Raw genomic sequence first — 27532 nt, forward strand, 5'->3', positions numbered from 1 at the left:
AGAATAAACCTAGACTTTTAATGTTATATATTGAAATAACTTAAAAGATATAAGGACTATATATGAAAATTAGTTGAAAAAAATGTGAGAATGGCTATGAGATTGACAAGTAACAAAAATGGTAGGCTTTTATTAGAATAGATAGATGGGTCATGGGCTGAAGCCCATGGTCTTTTTTCTTTCCTTTTTAATCCAAGTCCATTAACCAAATCTATTTAACCCAACTCTAGCCCGACTCATAATAACTCATATTTATTTTATTAACCGAAACGAGAAAACGAGATGTTACATAAAATACCGGTTAAAAACCGAACTGGATTTTGGTAAACACAATTAAAATCGGTTAAGCCAAAAACCAATTCGGATCTTAACCGGTTTCTAAGGTATAAAACTTGTACCCTATAACACCGGTTTAAGTATAAACTTGATTGGTTAACCCGTATCAGTTAAATAGAAAACCAGTTTTTTTTTATAAAAGTTCTAGGGAAATACATTGAAATTGTAAAAAATAAAAATGGAATAACGTACAAAAAAAACAGATAAGTAAAAAACAAAAAACACATGTTTATTTATTGATTTTAATATGTTTCAAGATTTTTATAATAATTGCTTCAAAATAAAACATAGATAACTTCAAAAATAAACATATATAATTGACGTCACATGGAATTCGTTCGTTTCTTCTCCTCTTTTATATGTATTCTTCGAGTGGGCCTTTGGCTTCTTCGTTAAATAGTAATTATTCGTTCTTCATCTCGTACACAAGTGTGTCTTCATCTTTCGGTTAGTGACTACTTGATCGTACCGATTCATCATACATTTGTTCTTCGTCAGATAGTGGTTGTGCAGCGCTGATTGCCACTCCTCCTCGTGTAGTTGTCCTTCAATTTCGAGCCCTCCTTCAAGAGTTGAGACATGTTGGAAACGTTCCGCGTATCCAAGTGGTCCTTTAAGAAAATCCACAATTCAAAGGATGATGGACTTAGCCTCTTCCTTCATACCACTAAAAAAAGGCATTTTTTGAAGCTACCGTAGAAGTTTGGACAGTTAGTAACTCGCGGTCAAGCACGGAGAATTGGGATTCCCTTTGTTTCCACCAACCAAAATATAAAAGTTATGCAAATAAAAATGGTTCCACTATATCAGTCGAGCTCGCTATTTTTGGTGCTATGTGACATTTCACGTCAGTTTGGGAGAACGAAACTTTCTTTATAAGGAGGTGGGTACATTCTCCATCATAATGTGTTTTAGGCGCTTAATGGTAGTGGATGAGCGAGAATTCCACATGTGAAAGTAGTATCGGGATGGATAACCTCTTGGGAAGGCTTCACCCGGACAACAAAAAGCAAATCCGTAAGGCGATGGTGGTACGTCACAGCCAAAGCAGACAATATTATGATGCGACGGTAGCTGGGCTATTATATGCTACCACAAGCTTTTTTACATCTTCGTTTCTTATATCATTAAATAAACATATGTTTGGGTTCCTAAATGAGGAGTTTGCTTTCGAACCCATTGTTTCTCGCATGGACAGTGTGGAACCATGTTTAAGAGAATAAAATTCAAACGTATTTAGTAAATAAGTGTTAAAATTTTGTTTTGCTTTTTCTGCTAAGCGAGTCTTGTTCATGCAAATCCAAATACGAAACAAAATTTTCAATTAAAGTTTCAATCTTGGTAACTGTTAGGGCATAGATTTTTATGTTGAGGATACGTTATCCTTATGTAACTTTTGGATCAATTATCCTTAGGATATGTTCCTAGTTGCGCAGGATCAAGAATCCTCGGTATTATTTGTTTACTAATAGTTGTATTATTTGAATGGTGTTGTGATTAGCAGGTATAACGATTTGGAGACTAAGTCAGCCCACTAACTCGCAGTTCAAAGTATCTAGCACGTGGTCAAAGTGGATGCAGCGTTCTAGTGAGATAGTGGCGGATTTTTAAGATAATTTGTTAGTCTCATTTTTGTATATATTGAGCTATATCGGTTTAGGAAAAAACACACAACATACTCACTCTAGTTTGTAGAGATTGTTCTAGTTACACCACTGACACTTAGCAATTATTGTATTCACCGATCACTGGCTCTACCATTGTAGCCTTACTTTCTTGTTTAATATATTGGTGATCGACAATTGTCATCACCCAAGGTTTTTGTGCCGGCGATCCTATCAAAATCAAGGGTTTTTCCTCGTAACAAATCTCTGTGTTTTTATACATTTTTGCTACATATTCATTGTTGTTACACAAGCACAAGACCTCACTAAAAAAATTTGGTTATATTATCCTTAGATCGATTTTTGACCAAAACAATAACATTTAAAGGCGGGTTAAACACAGTGGCACAAGTAATTACCGCAGGCAAATGTTCAAAATATTTTTTTTTTAATTTTAGATTCACTGAAAATATCGTATCATCGTAAACTTGTTCTTTGTTCTTCATATTCAAATTCATTTAATTTCACACAAATTAACCAACTAGTGAAGCACCAAAGGACTTGTGGGATAATAAACTCTCAATACGGGAGTAGTTACGGTTTTTAACACTTCAAACAAATCGTTACTTTTGGATTGAATCCCAACCAACTGAAGGAACGCCTTTGACTTTTCATTTAGCGGCTAGACCGTTATGGAATAATTATAAACTCTTTCTTTGTATTGGCACGCTATTAAACATTTCCATTTCGAATTCCTCCTAGTATGTACATCGAACTCAGACCTAAAAGAAGGAATTCGTATTGTGACACAATTGAATATATCTTGTATATATTTGTATACTGCCTCTAAAATATTGGTTAGCGTGATTCTAAAATACTTGTTTAACTATTTTATTTGTTTAAATTTTAGACCGTCTAACACAACATATGTGCAACACATCGAGTATGAAAAAGAAAAAACCCCGACACAAATCGGTTGGAGGAAAAAAAAGGCTTATCTTGTAATTTATATGTTTGTATGATACTATCTAAAATACAAAAAAAAAAAAAAAAAAAAAAAAAGTTATCGGCGGTGTGAGGATATCCAAATAGTTCAAACGTAATCGTACACTTCATAATTTGCCACGTTTGTCGATTAACCAACAGTGTAGTTACGTAAAGATACAAACATAGCATACCATGTGAACCCACCCAGACAAACATTGTTAGTTAACTTAGCACCGGTTTTTAAATTTTTAACCTAAAACTAATTTTTTTTAACTTCTATTCCACATTTTTAAACAATTTTGTCTTAAAGTAGTGTGACGTATGTGATGATAGCGAGGTTGGAGCGTTTCTTGAAACAACTTTGTCAAACGTGGTTTTTTAGAGTGATCAAACGGCAAGCCTTTTTGAATGACAGCTTGTGCTACCCTCCCACGAACCATCTCGATATCAAAATTCCAAACGTCTCTCTCGGTTGCAATTTGCGCTTGATCATTACCCGAACTATTTTTCAATTCATTGCCACGTTTAAATGATTCTTCAAAACAGAGTTTAATTCTTGTTTGAGAAAAGAATAACAACGTTTGCAGTGAGCCTTAAACTTCCCGTTCAAAGATTTTATATTAAAAGATTATGGTTAGAGAATAACCAACTAAACAAAACATAACCAAATTACATGAAAAGAATGGGTTTTTCCGGAATTATTTTTCAAAACATTGCAATGTTTTTCTAAGTGATTCTTCAAAGTGAAGTTCGATTGTTGTTTAAAAAAGAATTACAATGTTTGCACCAAGCTTTAAACCCCCCCTTCAAAGATTTTATATTAAGAGATGAGGGTTAATAAGTAACTAACCCAATAACACAAAACCACTCTATATGAAAATAAGTGAGTTTTAAAGCCGCTCGGTCCATGAGACTTTAATCTTTTTGTTTCTAGTGACTACCAAGAAGATGAAAATGTATAACAAAATCGTAAATTAGCTCCGACTACAAATCATTAGCTCTAGTTCATTCATGTTAATCACCCACCAAACACATAATATAATTCCTTTTACCAATAGTTCTTGGGTTCATCATGTTTAGATGCGTAAGAAAAAGAAAACAACAATAAAATAAATGTTTACGGATAAAATAAAGAATAAAATAAAGATAAAGATATAGAATGTGATGTTTGAGGTGGTTTTTGGAAAATTATTTTTTTATAGAAAAATGTGTCTTTTACTTGGTTAAATTATGTAGATATAAAAAGAATAATGAAATGTGAAGCTCTAAGTACTTTATAATATTAGTTCACAATTAACCAAACAAATAAGCTTCTAAAACCTTTCAAGTGTCATCAATTTATAACATGATACCAAGTAAAAACAAAGATATTGCTCAACCATGTTCTTACACTGGTTTTCCGTCTACAAGTCCAACTAGAAACAAAGATAAGCTTCAACCTGACGGAGGTGGCGGCTGTGGTGGCGGCATGGACATCATAGAAGGGTGACCTTGACCACCAGGCATCTGCTGAGGGGGCGGAGGAGCACTCCACACATGCTGACCAGCCATACCGGCTGGCGGTGGAGGCGGCCGGTTCATCATCTGAGGCATGTTTGAAGATGGAGGTGGTGGTGGCCTGAACTGCTGGAGGTGCTGTGGCGGAATGCCCTGAGGCTGGCCCATTTGCTGCCATTGTGGCGGTGGCACTGACATTTGCATTGGGGGGTACATTTGGGCATGTTGTGGAGGTGGGGGGATTGATTGAACTTGAGGGACTGCACCGTTTGCAAAAGGCTGTGGAGGAAGTGGAGCTCCGTTTAGTTGACCAACCTTGGGAAGTGTAGGAGGCCCGCTTGCAAATAATGTGTGGGGCCTACTTTTCTGAGTGCCCGGGTTGGCGCTTGCCAGGGTCCTCTCTGCATAGGCAGCATAAAAATGTAAAATCACAATTTCAATCGAGAGCCATCAGTTAATCGTTATCTAGTGATTTAATTTGTTAATGATGTAAAAAGGCTAACCTGCAGGGGTGCCATGACGTTCGCCCTTTGTATCTTTCTTGTAAGCATACGACACGGTTATTTGGCGATTGCATAGATATTGTCCGTTCATCGACTGCACAGTTATAAAAGCCAAAAATTGTATCGTTAAAAAACTATGTTACGTGAGGGCAACAACAACAATCTTGCCCAGTAAATCCCACAAATAGCAAAAGCTATTGATAGGATCTCGGGAGTGTGTCATGTAGGCAAACCTTACCTCTATCCATGAGGATAGAGAGGCTGCTTCCAGAGAGGCCTCCCGTCTCCAAAAAACATTTATATATAAACTTATAGCTGCATAAGCAAATGCATACCTCTATAGCTGCATCTGAAGCCTCAAAAGAATCATAGCTAATGAATCCAAATCCACGAGAGTTTCCAGTATCGGGATCTCTCATTATCTGAAACAAATAATAAGTTGATAGCATAGCGATGAGTGATCTTGTAAACTAGTAAACGAATATTACTGCTAACGACTAACATTTAAAATTTTAAAGGGATTATTGTCGCCTAAATAATTACTTTGAAAACCATATATATAAACTTATACACAAATTCCCATAGTCAATTATGTTATTGTAATTTTGTGGCAATACATATACACTTTATGGTGTCAACAAACCTTTAAAGCAACAACAAGCTAAATAAACAACTATAACACATAATATAATGAAAAAAAAAGAAGTTACCTTGGGGTTCGTCACAATAACTCCAAAGGCACTGAAAGTATCATAGAGCAGTTTCTCGTCCACATCCTGCAAAATATTGTGACAAGTAGTTATTAACATTTAATGCAAGTCAACATAATTCATGTCAGAAAAGATTAATGAAATTCGTGTGAATTAAAAGGAATCTTACAGGATCCAGGTTTCCAACAAAAAGGTTCGCTCCTACATCCAAGCTCTTCTTATCTTGTGATGCCTGCAATGCAATGCAGAAGAAAATAAAGCAAAAATCAAATTCATATATATTTGCACCTATGACAAATATAAGGGAAAGTATTTAAATAAGATTGAAAACAATACCTTGTTCACTCGTATTGGCTTCCCATATAGCTTGATCATGTTGAGAACTTTAATTGCCTGCATGCACCATCAGACACAAATGTCAAAACACTTGTTCAAAGCAAAAAAGATACGCCATTGAAGCTATCAAACTTACATTTATAAAAAGTTTTTATGCAGCATGCATTTAATTAATATGGAAAAGAAAGCCAATTAACTTTGGAAAACTTTATTAACATGCAAAAGGTCTGAAGGTCCACCACCAACACTAATAGTGAATTCAGATGCAACTATTGAAACTCGAACACATAGAATTTCCATAGCTGATCTAGCTAGGTCTGGATATTTAAATCGTTGAGATCTCCAAAAAACCATGTGTACAAATGGAAGTAGTTATTTTACCACGAAGAATCAAGCTCTCAAAACTAACAATTGATACTTTAGGTTACATAAAAATTTTAAATTGTAACATACCATTTTAGGTAACCTACATGTTCCGTTACAAAAGCCAAAGTAAACTATTTTGTTAATCTGTTCAAATTGTTGGTTGTATAATTTAAATAAACAAAAAAACAAACTTACGATATGTAGATATTTATTATATTCGTACGTAAGACATATACAGAGTTTGATTCCTCTGAATTTCAGGTTGTACACATGTACCAAAAAAAATTCAAGATAACAGATTCAATGTCTAGGTTGTATAATTATAGTCTAGGTTGCATTTTTTTATTTATATATTTAATAATGTTAACATAGTTTTAATTTTATACAGTTATTAAGATAGTCCAGCCAGACCGGTATGAACCAGACAAACAGTGATGAGTGAACCATTAAGATGATCGGTTCAATGTCCAGTCCATTTTACAAACATTGGCCTAAAGCTAAAAGAACTACTTCCATTTGTATACTCAAACTTCAGATATCTCAAGTTCTCAACAATTTAGATATGTAGAGCTAGCTAATAAAGCTGATAATACTATATGCATTTTTGTTTTGACATTTGCATCAAGAGCTCTAGTCTTGTTGTAAAACTCTGTCAAAGTACTAGTAATTGAAAAGATTACACGGCACACCCTACACATTAGCTGTTAGTTCTACTGCTAGAAAGCCTCTATAACTTCAGTTACTCTCCCAAAGTCCCAGGCAACTACTCACAATTTATGATTTCTCATTAGACATTAATAACGAAAACAAAATCACAGCAACAAGTAATACTTACATAGTCTGCATCTTCTTCACTTCGGAACTCGACAAAGCCATACCCTTGGTGGAGATTAGTAACTCTGTCTTTAGGAACATACACATTAACTGAAAAAGAAATTGCACAAGTCAGTACAAATTATTCAGAAACACATGTTTCAAAGTACGATAGTGAATGTTATTCCAACAAGCAAAATCATATTGTCAAGTACAAAAATAAGACTAGTAATGATGATTCATGAGTAAAGTTATTCATGTTTTGTTTAGGCACTTGCTAAACAACATGGATCAGATTAGTGTGTACTCTGTATGAGTTACCGTATCACAATTTTATAAAACTGATAACTGTTCCTGTATTCTGCTCAAAATGTTGTTCATATAACGAATGTTAAAAACTTACCAACGGGACCAGCTTGAACAAACAACTCCCACAGTAACTCTTCACTTGCCTGAAAAGAAAAAAATAAAACAGCATCAGCTCTGCCTCTACTAACAAAAATAAAAAGAAACATGTAAGTATAATGTAAAGGCCATCCACTTTTATATAAAAGATTACAAGTAGATAAGTAATCCACTTGTTTAAAAAGATATATAAGCTCAACTCTAAAGATCAAACTTAGCATATGTCACATATTATTTCTCAATTGCTACCGTATGTAATATGCAGCCTGTTCATTACATATCTACATCATCCAGATATCACCTAATAAAATACAAATCATAGCAAAGGCCATAGCATAAATGTATAACTTTTTTGGGGTTTTAGACATGTTGTAGACTTATTTAGGGCTAGTTTTAGACCATTTTTGGATGTTTCAGACCAGTTTGCCAAGAATCTCACCGGAAGCTGACCAAAATGTGGCCGGAAACTTGCCAGAGAGGCACTTTCCCTGTGCCTTACATGAGGGGCGTTTGACAGCATAGGAACAAATGTCTAACTAATGAAAGTAAAGGCCTGATTAAAATAATATCACCAAATAATGCATTGATAAACAAGCAAATAGGTATGAAACAGAAGGCGATATCTCATTGCTAAGTGATATTTGTTTAATTAATGGCTCGTATTTTATAAATTATGGTTATTCAACTTAGCAATTGGAGTTACAATTATACGAATACAGTAATAATAATAAAACCTGGATGATGAAGAATAAAGAGTACCTGAGGGTCGAGATTGCCGACGTAAGCGGTGGCGTCTTGGTTCCTCTCGGCCGAGTGTTGACCCAGCAGATTTGCTCCCACGCCCGGAGCTATTCGAGTCGTCATCCTCAAGTGTTTCTAAAACCCTAGGATTTCAAACAACCAAGACAATTAATCAAAATCCCAACTTTTTATCTTAAAATAGCAAAACAGGACGGTGATATATTTTTTATTTTTATTTTTATTTAGTAAATAAATATAAAAAGGTTTCTTTTTTTTAATTAAACGCTTTTTATCAATTTCTTTAACGATTAAAGTTATTTTTCACCAGTTTTGGATACGTAACTAGGGATAATAAAACAATATTGTCAATTATTTCAACTGGATAGTATGTTGTGAGACGGTGAAAGTTTTTCAACTCATCAAATCACATTTAAATCGAAGATATGATGAATGAGATATTGATGTTCGAAGATGCATGTACAGATATGTGAATAAGTGGGAAGTTACCCACATGTGTGAGGAGGTGAGCATCTGGTGGGAATCCTAAGAGTGCAAGACACCTTAAACTCTGATAGAATTTGCACTAATAGTATATTGTAATTGTGGAGGGGGTTAGTGTAATTAGTAGTTCTATAAATAAGGCATTAGTCTCTAGTGGAGGGGAGGGAATAGAATTGGTTAGTTGTTAGGCTCATTGCCATGTGTATGAGAAGGGCATAGCCCGGGACCACTTAGGTGGTTAGTTATCTTGTAGATCCTTGTGATCATCATTTTCTCCATAATAATATTTCAATTCCACCATTGTTGTTCATTTTGAGCTTCGATTTAGTTTCAATTCCTATCATTGGTCCGACCTGCCTCACCTCTACTCTCCGTTTAATTTCAAAATTTCATATCTGTATTCAGATCTCAGATCTCAAATCCGATTACCTCACCAAATCTCTCCATCTATTTTATACCATCAATTTCAGTCCAGATATGTGTTTTCTTTCAGATCTCAGATCCGACTTACGATTCAATTTCAAATCCGATTTCAGATTCAATCTCAGATCCGATTTCAGATTCAATCTCATATCTGATTTGAGATTCAATTTCAGATCCGATTTCATTCCTTCAATTTCATATTCGATCATGGTGAATCAATCATCTCGTTTAGATGCACATGAGCAGCAAATTCTCCAATTACAATCTGATGTTACTGAAATTAAATCGACGTTGCTGGTTTTGCAAGAGGATCGGGAGAAACAGAGAGAATTTCAGAAGTGTTTTCTCGATTGGATGAAACAACATGAGAAGATGTCTATTGCTGGGTCGCCTGGTTTGGGAGACTATTTCAGTGAGGTAACTCCCTATTTTCGTCCCAAAGTTGTTTTCGATACGGATTCTGGTCCTAACTCTGCTTCTGATAGGGATTTGTCTGATGGTCTACCATCTCTGATAACTCAGCTGGAGGCGCTCGTTTCCAGATCCAAAGAGCGTTTGTGTGGACATGGAAATCTGATGTTGCCTAGGGTTAATAGGACTATATCGGAAGATGAACACGGGACGCTGGGCTCAGAAACTATGATGGGCGATGGTGTGGAATTGAAATCAGTTGTGGATCTGGTTTATCCAGATCCAGGCCAAGGTATAGAGCAGAAATTGAGGGTGGGGTTGACTTGTTCACTTTTGGATTTGTGTGGTATGGGCAAAGCTTCATTTGACAGGGGAAAAGTTACATTGTATCATCCTCCTCTCAATGGATCGTGTTCGCGGTTTTTGGTTACGTGGCATATCTGGGTCATGTATGGGCAGCCGTGACCACCGGAAAATGAATCTGGATTCCGGGTCAAGTTTCTGATCAAAGTCTTGGAGACAAGACTTTTTCGATGGGGGAAGTATTGATAGAATTTGCACTAATAGTATATTGTAATTGTGGAGGGGGGTTAGTGTAATTAGTAGTGGTTGACTTGTTCACTTTTTGATTTGTGTGGTATGGGCAAAGCTCCATTTGACAGGGGAAAAGTTACATTGTATCATCTCCTCTCAACGGATCGTGTTCGCGGTTTTTGGTTACGTGGCATATCTGGGTCATGCATGGGCAGCCGCAGCCACCAGAAAACGAATCTGGATTCCGGGTCAAGTTTCTGATCAAAGTCTTGGAGACAAGACTTTTTCTAAGGGGAAGTATTGATAGAATTTGCACTAATAGCATATTGTAATTGTGGAGGGGGTTAGTCTAATTAGTAGTTCTATAAATAAGGCATTAGTCTATAGTGGAGGGGAGGGAATAGAATTGGTTAGTTGTTAGGCTCATTGTCATGTGCATGAGAAGGGCATAGCCCGGGACCACTTAGGTGGTTAGTTATCTTGTAGATCCTTGTGATCATCATTTTCTCCATAATAATATTTCAATTCCACCATTGTTGTTCATTTTGAGCTTCGATTTAGTTTCAATTCCTATCAAACTCGTACACATGTGCAACGTGGGATAGGCATTGATCTGTTATCTATAGTCAGTTGTTCACGTGTATTTCACTATAATTTTATAAATATTGTGAGATTATTAGTTCCATAATACACCTAAAACACCAAAAATCCTTTGCAAAAAACATAGCAAATTCTAGTATTTATTCATCTTCTTTTTTTATCTTGGTCTTCATGATTAACCTTAAGATGATAGAGTCGTCTCTGAAAATACATATTGTTTGTGTTGTTGTATCTTGGGAAACAAATAAGTTCTTCTAAGAGACTTTTAAATTTTAAGGAACTCACGGTAAACACAAAGCCTCCGCCAATAATTTATGTCTTATCTCATGTGTTTTTTTAAGTTTTGGTCTATCTTAGTTGTATTCTTACTATATAGTTTGATGCTTTTATTTATGATTTATGTATTGTAGTTTTTTTTATTTTATTCAATATATGAACAAATATTTACAGTCCTAAAATAAATTACAGACACATGGGCGACCCTTTAAATAGGATCGAAGCCCTGCCAGACTATAGCCATGTCACTTGTCTCAAAAGCCAATTCAGTCCTTGATCAGGTTAAATAAATCTCTAACTAATAGAATAAAAGATTTATTGAAGTCAACCTTTAGAAACAATAAAACATTTCATATTCTTCCCCAAGTTAAGACTTCATTAACTATTTTGCGCCAGTCAAAATCGTTTCTCCCTTCCACATACGTATGTTTGCTCACACCCAAAAAAAAAATACAAAAGAAAAAACCTAATTATCATAACTGAACATGTTTGGATCCGAATGTTTGTGACCAGTGTGGGGTTTTTAAAGAGAAGCTACTGTGCAACCAATGGTTCACGAACCGATATATGCATGTTTTTATATGTATGTTTTTGTTTTTTTATTAAATATTATTTTATAAAAAATTGGTCGCTATATAAACCAATTTTAAACCAAACCTAAATGGTTACACATGTTTTTTTTAATCTCCTAAAAGTGGTTTCAACCCAAACCGATCTAGGGTTGTCACTTGTACCCAAACCCTAACTAACCCGACTTGAAGAACCTGAACCCGAGAAAAGACTAACCCGAACCCGAACCCGAACCGAAGTAATTCGTTTTGATTCTCGGGTTTGATTTATAAGTTTGGGTCAACCCGGATAAGCTTTTAGTTTTGAAATAAAATAGTTTATGTATAATAAGCTAAGTCTTAGCCACTAAAGTTATCCGAATCTGGTTCTAATCGACTGTTGTCATTCTAACTGTTATGTATTGATTGCTTATTATTAATTTATGTTTTCTGTTTATTACTAATAGCAACCGTAATCGAACAACCAAATCACACCCGATTGAATACGATTATTTATGGTTCGAGTTAGTTTTACTCTTCTTTTGAATTATTTTATCAAGTTAGGTTAGTTTATTACTGTATTTGATTATTTGTGTTATAACTTATAAGCAAAGAATAATATGTTGTTTTACTTTTAAAAATTTGATTGTAGTTTTTGAAAAAAAAATTGGTTTTTTACTTTTTTTTTTCTAGGATACTTGAAACCTGATTAATCCAACCTGAATTACCCGAACATGAAAAACCCGTGAGAGATTTGGGTTGGGTTTCTGGTCAAGATTTCAAACGAACCTTGAACATCCACAATTATTACATGATTACTATAATTTTTGTTCTCCGTCGCATTGCGCAAGCACATTTATAGTATAAGATAGAGATGGCCAAAAAAACCGGTTGGGGAACCGGTTTACCGGTTTAAACCGGAAACCGGTTTTTACGAAAACCGGTTTTTTAAAAACCGGTTTGACCGGTTTACAAACCGCCGGTTCGTCTTTCGGTTACAAGTTTTAGATCCAAAACCGGTTAACGAACCGGTTAATGGAAAAACCGGTTTTTTTTATTAACCGGTTATGGAAAAACCGGTTAACCGGTTTATAAAAAAACCGGTTTTTGACCGTTGTGGAAAAACCGGTTAACCGGTTTCTCCATAACCGGTTAACCGGTTAAAAACCGGTTTTTGAACGTTGTATAACGGCTATATGCCCGTTTTTTTTGTTTTTGTACCGTTTTTTTTTTTACCATTTTACCCCCACAAACATCTATATATAGTTTAGGTTGGGTATTGGTTAGATCACACTCGATTATACAACTCCAAACGCTCTAAACGTTTATTTCATATGCGATTATTTTGTTATCTCACGCTCAATTATACCACATTACCACTCCATACGCTCTTATTTCGTAGTCGATTATCGTGGCCTCCCAAAGTGCTGCTTCATCCGTCAACATGGGTGCCTCGAACACGGGAGAAACGGTCGTTCGGGTCATCCCCACGAAACGAAACCATGATGTTTGGCAACATTTCGACCTATGCGAAATGTCTAACGGTAGCTAAAAAGCTCGATGCAAACATTGTTTGAAGTTTTATGGCAAAGATGCAAACTCCACTTTAAAAGCGCATGTACAAAGGCCCTTTTGCAAGGCCTTGAAGGACGAATCGGGAAGTAGTTCGCAGCCGCAGATGACGAATCAAGGAGCGGTGTTTACGTACGACGTTGAAGCGGTACGTCAAAAGTTTTCAAACTTTGTGATTCAACAAACACTTCCTTTCAACCACTTCGACAACCCTCAATTCACGGAGATGATGCAAAACTATGTTCAACCACGCTACCAACACGTAAGTCGTTCGACCCTTAGAAGAGATTGTCTTAAAGCATGGAAAAACGCTAAATCCGAACTAATTTCATACTTTTCAAACTTACAAACTGGTGTAAACTTAACAACGGATGTGTGGTCGGTACCTCATGGTTCGCCCGACTCATACATTTGTGTGACGGCTCATTGGGTTGACCCCGAGTCGTGGCAAATGATGAAACGAACCGTTGCGTTTCAATTGTTTGATTACCCGCACACGGGTAGAAATATTTTTTCAAATCTTGGATAAAGTCATTCGACAATACAAGATTGAACATAAAATCTTTTCAATTTCGTTTGATAACGCGTCCAACAATACGGCCGCGGTTGGCCATTTAAAATTAAAGTATAAACCTATTTGTGATGGAGCGTTTTTTCATAGCCGATGCATTGCACATATTATCAACTTGGCCGTGCAAGATGGGTTAAACGTGATCGAAACGCAAAGAAACAATTTTAAAAGAATGTTACGAGATGTTTTTAGCAACAATAAAACATTTTCAAGATACAAAAAATTTTGTGTAGAAGCTAATTGTCAATGGTTGGGGCCAAATTGGGATTGTCCAACAAGATGGAACTCGACTTGTAATATGTTTGAGAAAGCCATCCAACAAAAAGAATCATTAATTGCGTTTCATCAAATTTTGTCAAGTAGGGGTAAATGTGCACCGTACGATCCTAGAAACTGGTTATTGATTGAGATCGTTATGGAGGTCCTTCAAATTTTTAAATCTTGCACAACTAGTTTATCCAGGGTTTACTATCCAACAAGCCCCATTGCTTTACCAAAAATTGCTGTCATGTGCACAAAGTTGAGTGAACTTGATTGTAGGGGTGCACCTTATTTTGATATGGGTGTAAAAATGAAAGAAAAATTTAGAAAATATTTTCAAGAACTACCCGCTGTTTTGACATGTGCTGCTGCATTAAACCCTTGCATCAATGTTGGTGGTGTTGAAGCTTTAATAGAAAAAATTTGTGATGAGCTTGGGTTAAACGACGATCAAAACCCCTATTATAGCCAAACTTTAAAGAATGCTTTCAACACCACCTTGTCAAACATGTATGATGTCTACCTTACAAAATACGGGTCGTCTTCCCAAATTCATGACTCGTTAAGAGCTGTTGCCCAATCCCAATCCCAAACCGACCTTGAAATGGGGATGTACTACATGATTTGGGAAGACGCCGGTAAACGTCTAAAGGTAAACACCCCAAGCAGTGAACTTGGAAGGTATGGTGGTACCAACTTTGTGAAACACATGACTCCGGATGAATTTAGAAGTCTTGATTTGCTGGCTTGGTGGAGAGGTAAGGAGGATGAGTTTCCGATCCTCGCCGCCATGGCCAAAGATTTACTAACGGTCCAAGCTTCCACGGTAGCTTCGGAGTCTGCTTTTTCTGTTTCTGGCAGGGTTATATCGATTAGGAGGACTCGACTCACTGCACCAGCTATAGAGATGTCGATTTGCTACAAGGATTACTTGGACTCTTTAGATAGGGCACAACATCAACGCTCACTCGAGGGGGAAATGGAGTATGAAGCGGGCTTGTATGAAGACGAGGTCAATGAAGGACACACTCAACCAATGACCGATGAAGAAGCCGCGTACGACGATTACCTAAGAAATAGCTCGGGATCGGGTAGCGAAGAAAATTAGTTAAAGAAACAGCAAACATGGAGGCAAATCATGAGTAAGAAACAGCAAGTTGTTCATGTAATCGTGGCAGAGATTTCTTCAGTGTTAATGATTTAATGTTTGTATTTTTGAGTTACGAATATGCGATAACGATTTAATGTTTGTATTTTTAATGTAAAAAACAAATATTCGTATTTGAAACCGCGAAATTTAAAAAAAAAAAAAAAAACCGGTTAATAAAAAAAACCGGTTAATAAAAAAACCGGTTAATAAAAAAACCGGTTCTAACCGGTTTCTAAACCGGTCCTAACCGGTTAGACCGGTTAGGGTTTTGACAGCAAAAAACCGGTTATTAACCGGTCCGGTTATTAACCGAACCGGTTTTTTTCCGGGCCAAAAAAAACCGGTCCGGTTAATAACCGAACCGGTTTTTTTAAAAAAACCGGTTTGTGCACCTCTAGTATAAGACATATTAAATAAGATTAGCATTCGTATTAGGGTTTTGACGCCGTTAAAAAAACGCAATACATCATTATACCATACAAAATAATATTAATAAAACCTACTGCCAAAATTTTACCCTGCTGCTTCTGCAAACCATCATCATCATCAAACTCAAAACCTAGAATCCATCAATGGAGCTTCAACACTACTAATCAATCCACCATGCAAATTCCATCTCTCCACACTCAATTGACCACCACCACCACTAACAACTACTAACCACCAATGGACCCACGCCGACCGTCTCGCGTCATCGATCCAAAAGTCCGCAAGGTCGGCTTCTTCACTCCCGGTCCACCACCCGACCGCACACAGTCCGGTCCACCCGTCACCACTCCGGTTCAGTCACCGGTCTCCGACTCCTTATCTCCGGTCATGATTCCTCCGCCACGTCACGCGTCTGATAACCTCTCACGTGCCGTCGGCGTGCCGGTTCCGGCTACGAGTCAGCTGCATGCTCATCCGCCGGTGGATAGCTTGCAGGCTGGAAGCTACACCGTCACGGAATCGGTTTTCAGTGTTTCGCCGACGCCGTCTCCGTCAAGTAGGATTGGAATTGGTGGAGAGTTTTCGGAGGATTCGGTTAATTGGATTAAGAAGGAGAGTTCTGGTAAAGTTACTGCTACTACTAGTGGACCAAATTTGAAACAACCAATTGAAGCCTCTAATGAAGGTATACATTTATTAATATTGAACTCTGTAATGATTATATTTTGCATTGTATGTTTATTCATATTATTGTGAAGTAGGTTATAGGTTTTAGGTTATAATTCCATGTTTGTTTACAGTGTAAAACTCGCGGAGTGTTCACTGTCGGCTGGTGCAGTACCGACTATTAGTTGGATTGGAATGTTTATGTGTACTTTTTAGATTTGTATATATTCACACATTTTGTATGCAATTTTCAGTTTTATATATGTATTTTTATTTATACACGCTTTTTATGTGTAAGCTTATGAAGTAGACAGGTTTTAACACCTCATCGACCCATTCAGGAATTAGGGCCTATTAGGTCTTATTAGGGGCGTTTAGGGACAATTGGCGATTAATGTCGTGCGATTAGTCTACAACTAATTGGCTTTTTTGTGTGTGATTTTTAGAACCATGTTTGCTTAGAAGTTATTGTAGCAATATTATGTATACACAGACTCAGTATAGTTTTCTTGTTTGACTGTTCCAGATTTTCTGTATACAATTTGTTGTGTTGGATTGTAGGCTTTGGCGATTGATCTTATGCACATGTGTGTGTATACATGTATACACATACGTACATGAAGATGTTCAAGGCTTTTTCTTTATTGATAAGCATAATACATGTGTGTCGGTGTGTGTGTATACATGGATACACGTATGTACATGAGTATCAGAGTATGTGCATGATTTTTTCTTTAGTGATTGGTATAATATTTGTATTTTTGTGGTGCAGAAATTAGTGGCCATGTTGCAGAAGGGTCATCACAAAAGAATTCAAAGCCACTAAAGGAAAAAACAACTAAAGCTGAGAGGCGTGCTTTACAAGAAGCTCAACGAGCTGCAAAAGCTTCTGCCAAAGGTTTGACTTTTTTATGCTTTTTAGAAATAAGAGGATTTAATAGTCTTAGTTTTTATGAACTATGATTTTCTGAGTTAATAGGTAATATTGTTGGACTTGAGTGCAACATTTATTATGTAATCCGTTTATTACTCTTGCCTTAGTTTTAGATACATTTGTGTTATTTTTTTCAGATTATATATATTTTTTTTATGAATCTAATTACAAGATATTGGAACCTTAATTTGTTTCATATTTCTTTAGTGTTGTATAGTGTTTTTTATATGTTGAAACAGAGAGTTGGCTAGATTATTTGCCATTGTCAGAAAAATATGCTCATAACTATCGGTTCTGCTATATATATAGCATGTCAATCAATCAATCAATCATGCCCAGTAAAATCCCACCGACAGCAAAGCTATAAGTAGGGTCTGGGGAGGGTGGGATGTAGGCACACCGTACCTCTATCCAAAGGAATAAAGAGGTGGCTTCCAGAGAGACCCTCGGCTCTAAGTACATGTGTATGAAGCAAAATAAAGGAAATCTAAGTTTAACAGTTATATAAAAACTACTACTAATTATAATAATATTAATAATAAGATCACAGTTTAACAGCTATATAAAAGCTAATAATAATTATAATAATAATAATAATATATGTAAGGGAAATACCATTATGGTATGTGACCTAAATAAGTTAAGTCTAAGCCCTAAGGTATTCAATTCTCTCTAAAAATCCTTAACTTTAATTCTACTTCTCCACGAATTCCTATCCTCAACCATGTCCTCGGAGAGGTTTAGGTCTATCAAATCATGCCTAATCCTCTCATCCCAAGTCAATTTCGGTCGTCCTCTACCCCTCCTCCCCTCTATAGTAATGTTTTCTACGGATCTAACAGGATTCGTCGTCTGTCTTCTCTTTACATGTCCAAACCATCTCAATCTCCACTCTCTTATCTTGTCTGCTATGTTCGCCACCCCTAATCTCTCGCGAAACACAACGTTTCTTATTCGGTCTAGCCTTGTGTGCCCACACATCCAACGTAGCATTCTCATTTCTGCTACCTCCATCTTCTGCACTTGTGCCTTCTTGATGGCCCAACAATCTGTTCCATATAGCATTGCAGGTCTAACTGCCACCCTATAGAATTTTCCCTTTAGTTTAATCGGGAAACTCTTGTCGCACAATATACCTGTGGCTGCTTTCCATCTAAACCATCCTACCTGAACTCGGTGGGTCACATCACTGTCTAATTCCCCATCGCTCTGTACAAATGATCCTAAATACTTGAACTTCGTTACCTGCGGGACCACCTGCCCTTCAATTGTGATCTGTGCGTCTTCATTGTCGTTTATCCCACCAAAATCACAGTGGAGGTACTCCGTCTTAGATCGGCTAATCTTTAAACCTTTTGTCTCTAAGGTTGTTCGCCACTCCTCAAGCCTCATGTTTAGATCTTGTTTTTTTTCAGCAAGTAACACAATATCGTCTGCGAACATCATGCACCACGGGAGAGTCCCCTGAATCGACTTTGACAACTCATCCAAGACTACTGCAAAAAGAAACGGGCTCAACGCTGACCCCTGGTGAAGACCTACCTCTACAGGAAAGAAATCAGTATCCCCAACTGGCGCACGGACACTTGTTTCACTCCTGGTATACATATCCATAATTATCTCTATGTATTTCTTGGGCACTCTTCTACCCTCCAAGCACTCCCAGAGCACCTGTCGTGGCACACTGTCGTAGGCCTTTTCTAGGTCAATAAACACCATATGTAGATCACGCTTCTTCTCCCTATACTTTTCCATTAATCTTCTTATAAGGGATAAACACCATATGTAGATCACGCTTCTTCTCCCTATATGTAGATCACGCTTCTTCTCCCTATACTTCTCCCTATACTTTTCCATTAATCTTCTTCTCCCCCACTGGCGCACGGACACCTGTTTCACTCCTGGTATACTTTTCCATTAATCTTCTTATATAGCATGTGTATATTTAAAAATGGGAATTATTTTGAAGTTGCAAAGGTTCTGATTTTTGCTATGGGTGGGATTTTACTGGGGTATACATACATTGGCGTTTCTGCATTGCACAGGTGACTTGTAAGAAATCATATTAAGAATGTTGTTAGGGTGCATTCAATTTTATTTTATTTTATTATTTGTTTATTAATCTTATTCTTGGTATTCTTTCAGCTCCATCACAAGCAAGTAAACCAGCAAAACAGGCAAATCACAAGAAAGATGTTTCTCAACCGCCGGCTCCTAGTGTTGTTCATGAGAAGAAAGGTGGTGATAATAAACCACCAGAAAAGGATAGAAAAAAAGACATGCCGCCTCCACGCATGCAGTTTGATGATAAAACCCGGGTTGAAAAAGCTAAGAAACGATCAGTAATCAAACAGACCGAGGCTAGAAATAGAGTTGAATTATTTAGGCATTTACCGCAATACGAACGAGGAAATCAGCTTTCTGATCTTGGATCATCATTTTTCCAAATTGATGATGTGCACTCTTCTGTTTACAAGGTATGCAATGTTAACTTGTTTATAATTGTTTTATTCATTGTTGACGGTTAATTAAAGGTGGGTTAGTAAATGAAAAACAGACAATTTGCAATCAAGTTTATGAATACTGCAATCAGACAGACTAAGTTCGTGTAAAAATGGGTCAGGTTGGCCTAAAACACTTTTTATCTGAATTTTGAAATTTTTATATTTAGCAAGTAATTTAATTTCTTGAATACAATAAACACGTAAGTGAACGGACCAAAGTTTTCTCTTGAATACAATGAACATGTCAAAGTTTTCTCTCGTGTCTAGTAAAATTAACGATCGTATAATGTATTTTTCTCAGATCGGTTTACAAGTTTTAGCTGGAGACATAATGTGGAGCAATGCTCGTTGCATAGCGATGCTTCAAGCATTCCAAAAAGTCATTGAGGACTACATTACACCACCCGAGAAAACCTTAGCTAGAGATTTAACCGCAAAGATCAACACTTCAGTTTCGTTTTTAAACGAATGCAGACCCCTTTCAATCAGTATGGGAAACACACTCCGTTTCCTAAAAGCCCGAATTTCCAAAATTACGCTGGCCCAAACTGAACCAGAAGCAAAAGCATCTTTATGTTCCGACATTGACGATTACATAAACACAAAGATTGTTCTTGCAGACAAACAAATAGTCATACACGCGGTTACAAAGATTTGTGACGGTGATGTTATACTCACCTACGGGTCATCATCTTTAATTGAAATGATTATATCGCGTGCTCATGAACTTAAGAGGCAGTTTCGGGTGGTGGTAGTTGACTCACGCCCTAATCTTGAAGGTCAACAGTTGCTTCGGAAGTTAGTTGAAAAGGGTTTGAGTTGTACATACACGCATATAAACGGCATTTCTTATATTATGCCAGAAGTTACTAAAATCTTTATGGGGGCTGCTTCAGTTTTGTCTAATGGAACGGTTTATTCGACTGTTGGAACCGCGTGTATTGCTATGGTGGGACATGCTTACCGTGTGCCCGTTTTGGTTTGTTGTGAATCGTATAAGTTTCATGAAAGGGTACAACTTGATTCAATATGTTCAAACGAACTAGGTATGAAGTCACTTAATTATTATCATTTTTTTAGTTAATTACACGTATGGTTCATTCGTTATACCCATACCCATACTGCAAGTATGGTCCTTAACATTGAGAAATCACATTTATGGCTTCGGATAGTTTAAAATAGAAACATAGATGGTCCTTGAAATGGACGAGCGTTAGTTTTTTAGTTTAGGGCGTAAATATTTTTTCTTTTTCTTTTTAGCAGTAAAGATACTTTAGTCATTTTAAGTGCATTTAACTGAAAAACTAACGACCATTCGTTTTAAAGAACCATTTGTGTCACGCTTTCAAACTATTAGGAACCATCGGTGTAATTTCTTGAAGCCAAGGACCATAGTTGCAATATTGGTCCTAACATATAATTAACTCTTTTTTCATGCAAATTACAAATTAGCACATTGCGTAACAGGCCCGGTTGGCCCACGAACAAATTTTGTTTATGTTTTTTTTAATAAATAATTAATTGTTAAATAGGCATGTTGGGTAACGAGCTAGGTTTCCCACAAGCAAATTTTGTTCATGTGTTTTATTTCTTAGTAAATAATTAATCGTTAAATAGGATTACCAAAAACTCTACAATAATAGAATTTAGAATGTTGAATAAACCCAGATACCCAATCTAAGAAGCTGTGTGCTAATTCGATCCGTCTGTCCTATTTGGTTCGAATGAGTTGAAAATAACTTAAAATCGACTCATTTAAAGTAATCAGGTCCAGAACAACCTCTATTTTCCGGGCTAATAAATGCCTGTGAACTTATTATTCTCAGGTGATCCTGATGTGATAGCCAAGGTTCCTGGGAGAAAGAACAATTGTTTGGATGATTGGGCTAGCAAGGAAAATCTGCAACTTCTGAATTTAGTGTGAGTTCGTATAATTTTATCAGTTGAAATAATGTGACGTTGTCTTATTATATATTAGTTATTACTAATGATTTTGAATATGTACAACACAGTTATGACGTGACTCCTGCGGATTATGTGTCTACGATAGTCACCGAGTATGGGCTGGTAAGTCTGCTCCCCTTTCAGAATATTTAAACGGTCAGTTTCATATGGATATGGTTGATTGACTAACATTTTCTTACGGATATTATTTAGATACCACCGACGAGTGTGCCTGTGATCGTAAGGGAGTTTGGGCGAGAGCACATACTAGTATAGGATTTCAGTGTCGGGGCATTTGCTGATTGGATTAAATAAGAGTTGCTGCCATGGTATTTGACAAGCAGGGATAGTTTATTTATTATTAAATACTACAGTTTTTTTATACTCATTATTGTGGCTCGTTTAGCGGATATTGTGGAAAAGGGTTCTGATCTGCTGATTGAGTTCATGCATACTTGATCTTTAAGTTTTGTGTGTATAACTGAATGGTACTAAAGTCGGTCACGCCTTTCTCTAACAAAAACTACTCAAGTAAATATTGTTCTACTGTTGTGCAATTTTATACATTTTATTCTCATTGGAAGCTTTACTTGAAAAGTTATTGGGAGTGTTCATTCATCAACACAAGAGAACAGCATATGGTCCGAGTGAATCGGTGAAGTAGTATGAAATACCCAATATTATCTAATGGCCAGTACAAGTCTCGTAAGTTTTATGTGATAAATGAAGCATTTGTAAGATCTCATCGGGTCCATTAGTATACTTTTCAAACTCCTTCAGCTAAGGGGACCTGTTGTTTTCAGTTGCTGAACAAGAACTTTAGTCACATAATTGGGCCGGGAACGCAATTCTTGTTGAAACTATAATATCGATATTAAGTTATAATATCGGTATTAAGTGTTTGTCAATTTCAGTTCAGCTATCAATAGAAAATATTTCTTTATCGAATTTATTATAGATTCGTTGCTAGGATTTTGACATGTGTATATCTAGAATTCGACTTTGTTTATTGATCATTACATATAATTTGGTTTAACGAGACTCGAAATATTTGCTCATGGGTGAGGCTTTCTATTCTGGATTATGGTTTCTCTTGGCTATATGACTTATCTGGGGAAAGATCGGGCTTCAAGAAATAGTGAATGATCTTATCAGTACACAAATTTATAACTGCCAAGTAATTTTAGTTGCGCTCATATTCATCACCGTAGGAACTAGGTTCAAGCTTTCCACAACCCCTTCTCATCAATGGATTCCTGACGTATACGAAGTAGCACAGTTCATTCGATAAATTCCTACCTCTATATCTTTGAGATGCTTGGATTTTTCAAAACTCCATGGACATGCAGGTGAGAAATGCACCCCCAATTGAATCAAGACGGAACTTTTTACTTGTTCAAATAACAATTAAGGTGAAGCAGAGCCAGAAACGACGAATTAAGTAAAGTATATTCATAAATCAAAGAGACCGAAGGGTTACCTCACAAAATTCTTGTAACTCAAAATTTATGGAAGCCCAGGAGGGGGGATGTCAATTAATAAACCAAATTTAAAATCGCTACTTTAACATGCATTGCTTCGAAAACAAGGGGAGTTTAAAAAAGAATGTGCAATGAGTGGAATCAAACCAAAGACCTATAGGTTGAGAAACAAGAGATTTAAAACTGCACAACTCCTATTATGTGTGTTCACTCATATTTTATTTATGAGTCATTCAAGATATCTCTTATATACAGTATATACTAATAAAAATTAAAAATTCAATGTGGTCTCATGACCCGTTTGGTTTGATGTGGATCCTCTGGTGTGAACAAACACCAGGATAATCATGTTCATTAACCTTATGTCATGTTGGTGTAATTGATGTAATTACAAGCTTAATGATAAACACACATTAGTTCATGAAATATTATATATATAAGCCACTCTCTATATATTGTTTATTATCACCAATTTCAAATATATAATTTGAGACTAACATAAAGGCGAGGATGCTTCCTGGAAAAATAATCTCATATTCATAACTGAAACTATGTCTATCAGGATTGTGAATTTGTACAAATCAAATCTCATTATTTATACCATTAAATACTATGCCACTTAAAGAACCACAGACAACAAACCACTACTAACCGCAATATCAACTTCATCTCACATTCCAAACCTTGACCATCCACATTCACAATACAATCCAACTTAACCTAACATTAAAAAATTAGTTTCTCTCTCTTTCACCTACACAACTCAATCCAATTTATAATTTCACTCTCATTCACAACTCAACCCAATATAATTTTCTTTATTAATAAATATAATTTAGTAATATAAAAAATATACATAATAAAATAAACTCATAACATAATAAGCTTACAACCAATAATATTGGACTGAAACTATCTTTCAAAAATACCTTTTTTAAGAAACAAACATTGAAATGCTCATAAAAAAAATTAAACATGTTTGTGTTTTTAAATATTATAAAAAAGTTTAGTGTTACAATTTATTAGACAAAAATCAGTTTTTATGTAAAATTAATAGTAATAAAAAATTAAGATAAATATATGAAAGATGTCAATAATCTATTGGTCCAATTAAAAATGCCCAAACTGGGTTGTGAACTCGGTTGCTTGGCCGACCGGATTGAGGGTAGTTCGCGACCTGCTTCTCAAATTTCATTTTTCTTTTTATCCAAGTGGCAAACCAACCCACGTTTCGTTTGACGATGTGAGTAGCCTAGAAAACTTTCATTTTTTTTTACAACAGAACTCTTCAAACCCATTAAAATATTATTAAAATTATCTGTGTATATGAGAGAGAGAGAGAGAGGGAGAGAGAGAGAGGGGGAGGGGTGGGGGTGGGGTGGGTGGGTTCATTTGCGTGCCCATCTGCAGCGACTTGAGTGCCACAACGGTAGAGTCCATTCAGCCCTCGTCCGCCTCTCAGCTACATCACCCGGACCTTAGCCATTGCATCTTGGTGGGTGCTCTTTTAAATAACTAGCTAATGGCTAAAAGTTCTTTGCTAATCCCCCTAGCAAATTAAGTTTTTCTCCACTTCGGAACCAGTTGTTTTGTTTGTTATCAAACTCAAAATAAAGTTAATATAGTAAACTAAATACATAAAAAAGAAGTAAAAAGTAGCACACAAACTTTGATGTTCCAAAGGCTATAATTGTAACAACAAATAGGTTAGAAATAGAATCATCATCATCCTCTACAATCTGTACATCAACAAATTCCTAAACCTTAATTTACACTAATAAAAACATCAACACACAAACCAACCCATTGCCACTACTTATGTTTCTTCTCAGAACCTCTTGCTACACTCTCTCCTGCACCTGCTAACTCCATCAACCTCTCGTAATCAATCTCGGTCGATTTATACTTCAGCTTCATCCCTGATTCCGTCCACGATCTAACACAAAGAACACATTGAATACTCGAATATGGAATTGACTGTTTTGCCCTTTCAACCTCATCCCCTTTACTACAAAACAAATCCTCCGGCGCCACTGAAGTCGCTTGGACCGCCAAGAAATCCCGAGCCATTACTGACAATCTCGGGTACCGCGCGCTATTCACTTTCCACCATTCCAACACATCGGTCGGTATTGGAGCTGTGGGCTCGGATAAATACTGAGTCAACTCATCGGTTGCAGTCCCCATGCTTGTCCTTCGTCTTTTCCGAGCGATTTCCTCTGCAAATGACACATTACTCCCTCCATCTTCTAACTCTTGTGTACTTCCATAAGATGTGGTTATTGAATTGAAATGGGTGGTTGAGTAATTTCTCACAAAATGACTCCTTGCTTCCTCAAGATAGCTATCTAAGTTTAAACTCTCGGGAATTAACTCGATTTTAATTCGGGGGTCAAGTATTGCAGTCATGTAAGTGAATATGTTTGAAACTTGGTCATTGTAGCATCTGACTTTTGTAGCCATGTCGATTGCAGCATTTTTTAACCAGTCGGGACTGTGACGGGATTCTCTGCATGTGGTTATGGTCTCGGAAATATGGTCCATGAAGAAGAGAACTAATCCAACGGTTGGTAGTTTGTTTGTGCATATGTCGTTTGTGGTTTTGTAGAACGGTTCTAGATACGCGTGTATCAGATTTATCGCGTTCTTCTCGGTTGAGTTTAATGACAACCTACCTAGTGTTTCCTCGTGCTTTCGGATCAACGTTTCCATAGTTTTGCTTGCCTGCGTAATATTAAAAATTAGAAGAACGAATACAAATTCATTAATGAATGGAACATTCGTGAACAGTTCATGAACCGTTTGGCAGGAAGTTCATTTATTTATGTTCGTGAATGTTCGTTAATTTAAATCTGTTGTTAATGTTTGTTAGTTACATTTATTTAGTTTCATTTGTTTATGTTCGCAAATATATTCATTTGAAATCCTTTAGCCCATTACAACTTGGTATAATTTTTATAACTTTTTAGGCCCAACACATTGTTCTCCATAGTACTTTTAACTAGTTTTAGTTAAGTTATGTTTGCTCATCTATGTTTAGTACTTTAGATATGTTTGTTAGTGAACCGCTCGTTTATACTGTTAAACAAACGAACATGAACTTGTTCATTTTTTAACACAAGAATACGCTGTCCGTTTAATTGTTCATGTTCGGTTAAAGTTAAACAAACGAACACGAACATGCTCTATCGCGTTCTTTCGGTTTCTTTACAGGCCTAGTAACATTTATTTAATTAATCAACATGGAGAATAATAAAAAATATTAATATACCTTACGAACGATGTCAAGCATTTGATAAGTACCACTCCATCGGGCCGATACATCGAGAGGAAATTTCCAACTACCTTCATGATAATTTGTTGTCAACTGATTAAATTCATCTATCATTTCAGATGATGAATTAATCTCCAATGCAAACTCTCTAATCTTTGCAATAACTGATTTAGTTGATCTCAAACCATCATCTATAACCGAATTTAATGCTCGTGCAGCACACGGAACATAACAAAAAGGGTTGCTTTTTTGGCTATCAAGATCTTGGTAAGGATGAAATGCATTTGTACTATTATCATGAGTACAAGAAAGAACTCGACTTTCTAAATTATAAAATTTCAAGACTTTGATTAGTGTGTGATCAATTTCTGAGCTGCCATACGGTGAAGGAACACGAGAGATATCGAGTAGTAATTTGTGAAACGACCATTGCTCATCGATCCATTGACAACTAATGCTCATGTAAAAGATTTGTTGTACAGATGTCCAAAAGTCAAGGGTAATAGAGACTTTTGAGGTGACATTTGCTAACATGCACCGTATGTCTTCGCGCATGGTTTTGAAAACTTCGTTTAGTACTAACTGGAACTTTTCACTAGACCAAATTTGGACGGTTGGGTTAAGAAACTTGAAGGAATTTGATAGCCATTTTTCTTCAAATGTTGAAGGAGGTAAAGATGCTAAAACGAGCCATTTTGTGAGCAGCCAGTTTAGATGGTCAAAGTCAACATGGGACGCTTTCACTTGGCTTTGAGGCTTTTTTACTATAATTGGCTGTGAGACTGGGGTGGAGACGAAATCATCTGACTTATCATATCCAGGGTGACGGTTGCTAAGGTGTCGACCCAAATTGCCTTCAATAATAAAATAAAATACATATTTGTAGGTTATGTTCCATCTTTAAAGAAGTGTAACTTTCGTAGCATAGAGCCTTCTAAACCCTTTATTCACAAACTTATGAAATGGTGATATAAGGTAATTTTTGCAGTCATAATAGACAACTAATTTTCTTATAAAAACTTACGATCTTGGACAAAAAGTGTTAACTTTGTATAAAAAATTACTTGTTTTGACATGTTATCCGACCCACCCATTTCCCCCCCTATAATTTTATATATAAAATAAGTTTCATATTCTAAAAATAATTCAAAAGAA

At 36.3% G+C, this 27532-nt stretch overlaps 2 protein-coding genes across 3 annotated transcripts in view; one reads left to right on the forward strand and one right to left on the reverse strand.

The window, feature by feature from the left end:
* Positions 1-4211: 4211 nt before the first annotated feature.
* LOC143584766 (uncharacterized) overlaps positions 4212-27532 on the reverse strand; it is a 267673-nt gene continuing 244352 nt past the window's right edge. Inside the window, exons 2-10 of one of the 2 annotated variants that reach the window (XM_077066742.1) lie at positions 8317-8422; positions 7556-7604; positions 7175-7263; positions 5974-6030; positions 5807-5869; positions 5638-5703; positions 5263-5349; positions 4928-5021; positions 4212-4825 (exon numbers count right to left, since the gene is read on the reverse strand). In XM_077066742.1, coding sequence (XP_076922857.1) covers positions 4362-4825; positions 4928-5021; positions 5263-5349; positions 5638-5703; positions 5807-5869; positions 5974-6030; positions 7175-7263; positions 7556-7604; positions 8317-8421 — 1074 coding nt within the window. In that variant the 5' untranslated portion in view covers position 8422 and the 3' untranslated portion in view covers positions 4212-4361. Of the gene's footprint in view, positions 4826-4927; positions 5022-5262; positions 5350-5637; positions 5704-5806; positions 5870-5973; positions 6031-7174; positions 7264-7555; positions 7605-8316; positions 8472-27532 lie in introns of those variants that run through there. The other variant, XM_077066737.1, reaches the window with a different exon arrangement.
* Positions 15639-22108, forward strand: LOC143584724 (translation initiation factor eIF2B subunit delta-like). The gene is made up of 7 exons (XM_077066711.1): positions 15639-16259; positions 17013-17138; positions 19320-19651; positions 19980-20724; positions 21505-21598; positions 21691-21745; positions 21836-22108. The coding sequence occupies exons 1-7, from the start codon at positions 15812-15814 to the stop codon at positions 21896-21898; spliced, it is 1863 nt and encodes a 620-aa protein (XP_076922826.1). The 5' UTR covers positions 15639-15811; the 3' UTR covers positions 21899-22108.

The sequence above is a fragment of the Bidens hawaiensis genome, unplaced genomic scaffold, assembly GCF_021521415.1.
Source record: "Bidens hawaiensis isolate Kalapana, Puna unplaced genomic scaffold, B.hawaiensis_p1.1 tig00001521_1, whole genome shotgun sequence".
Lineage (NCBI taxonomy): Eukaryota > Viridiplantae > Streptophyta > Magnoliopsida > Asterales > Asteraceae > Bidens > Bidens hawaiensis.

Excerpts from the sequence above, each read along its gene's own strand:
- LOC143584724 (XM_077066711.1), top strand. The coding sequence starts at position 15,812 with ATGGACCCACGCCGACCGTCTCGCGTCATCGATCCAAAAGTCCGCAAG. Across the intron at positions 17,139-19,319 it reads TGCAAAAGCTTCTGCCAAAG|CTCCATCACAAGCAAGTAAA; the intron begins GTTTGACTTTTT and ends GTATTCTTTCAG. Across the intron at positions 21,746-21,835 it reads TAGTCACCGAGTATGGGCTG|ATACCACCGACGAGTGTGCC; the intron begins GTAAGTCTGCTC and ends GATATTATTTAG.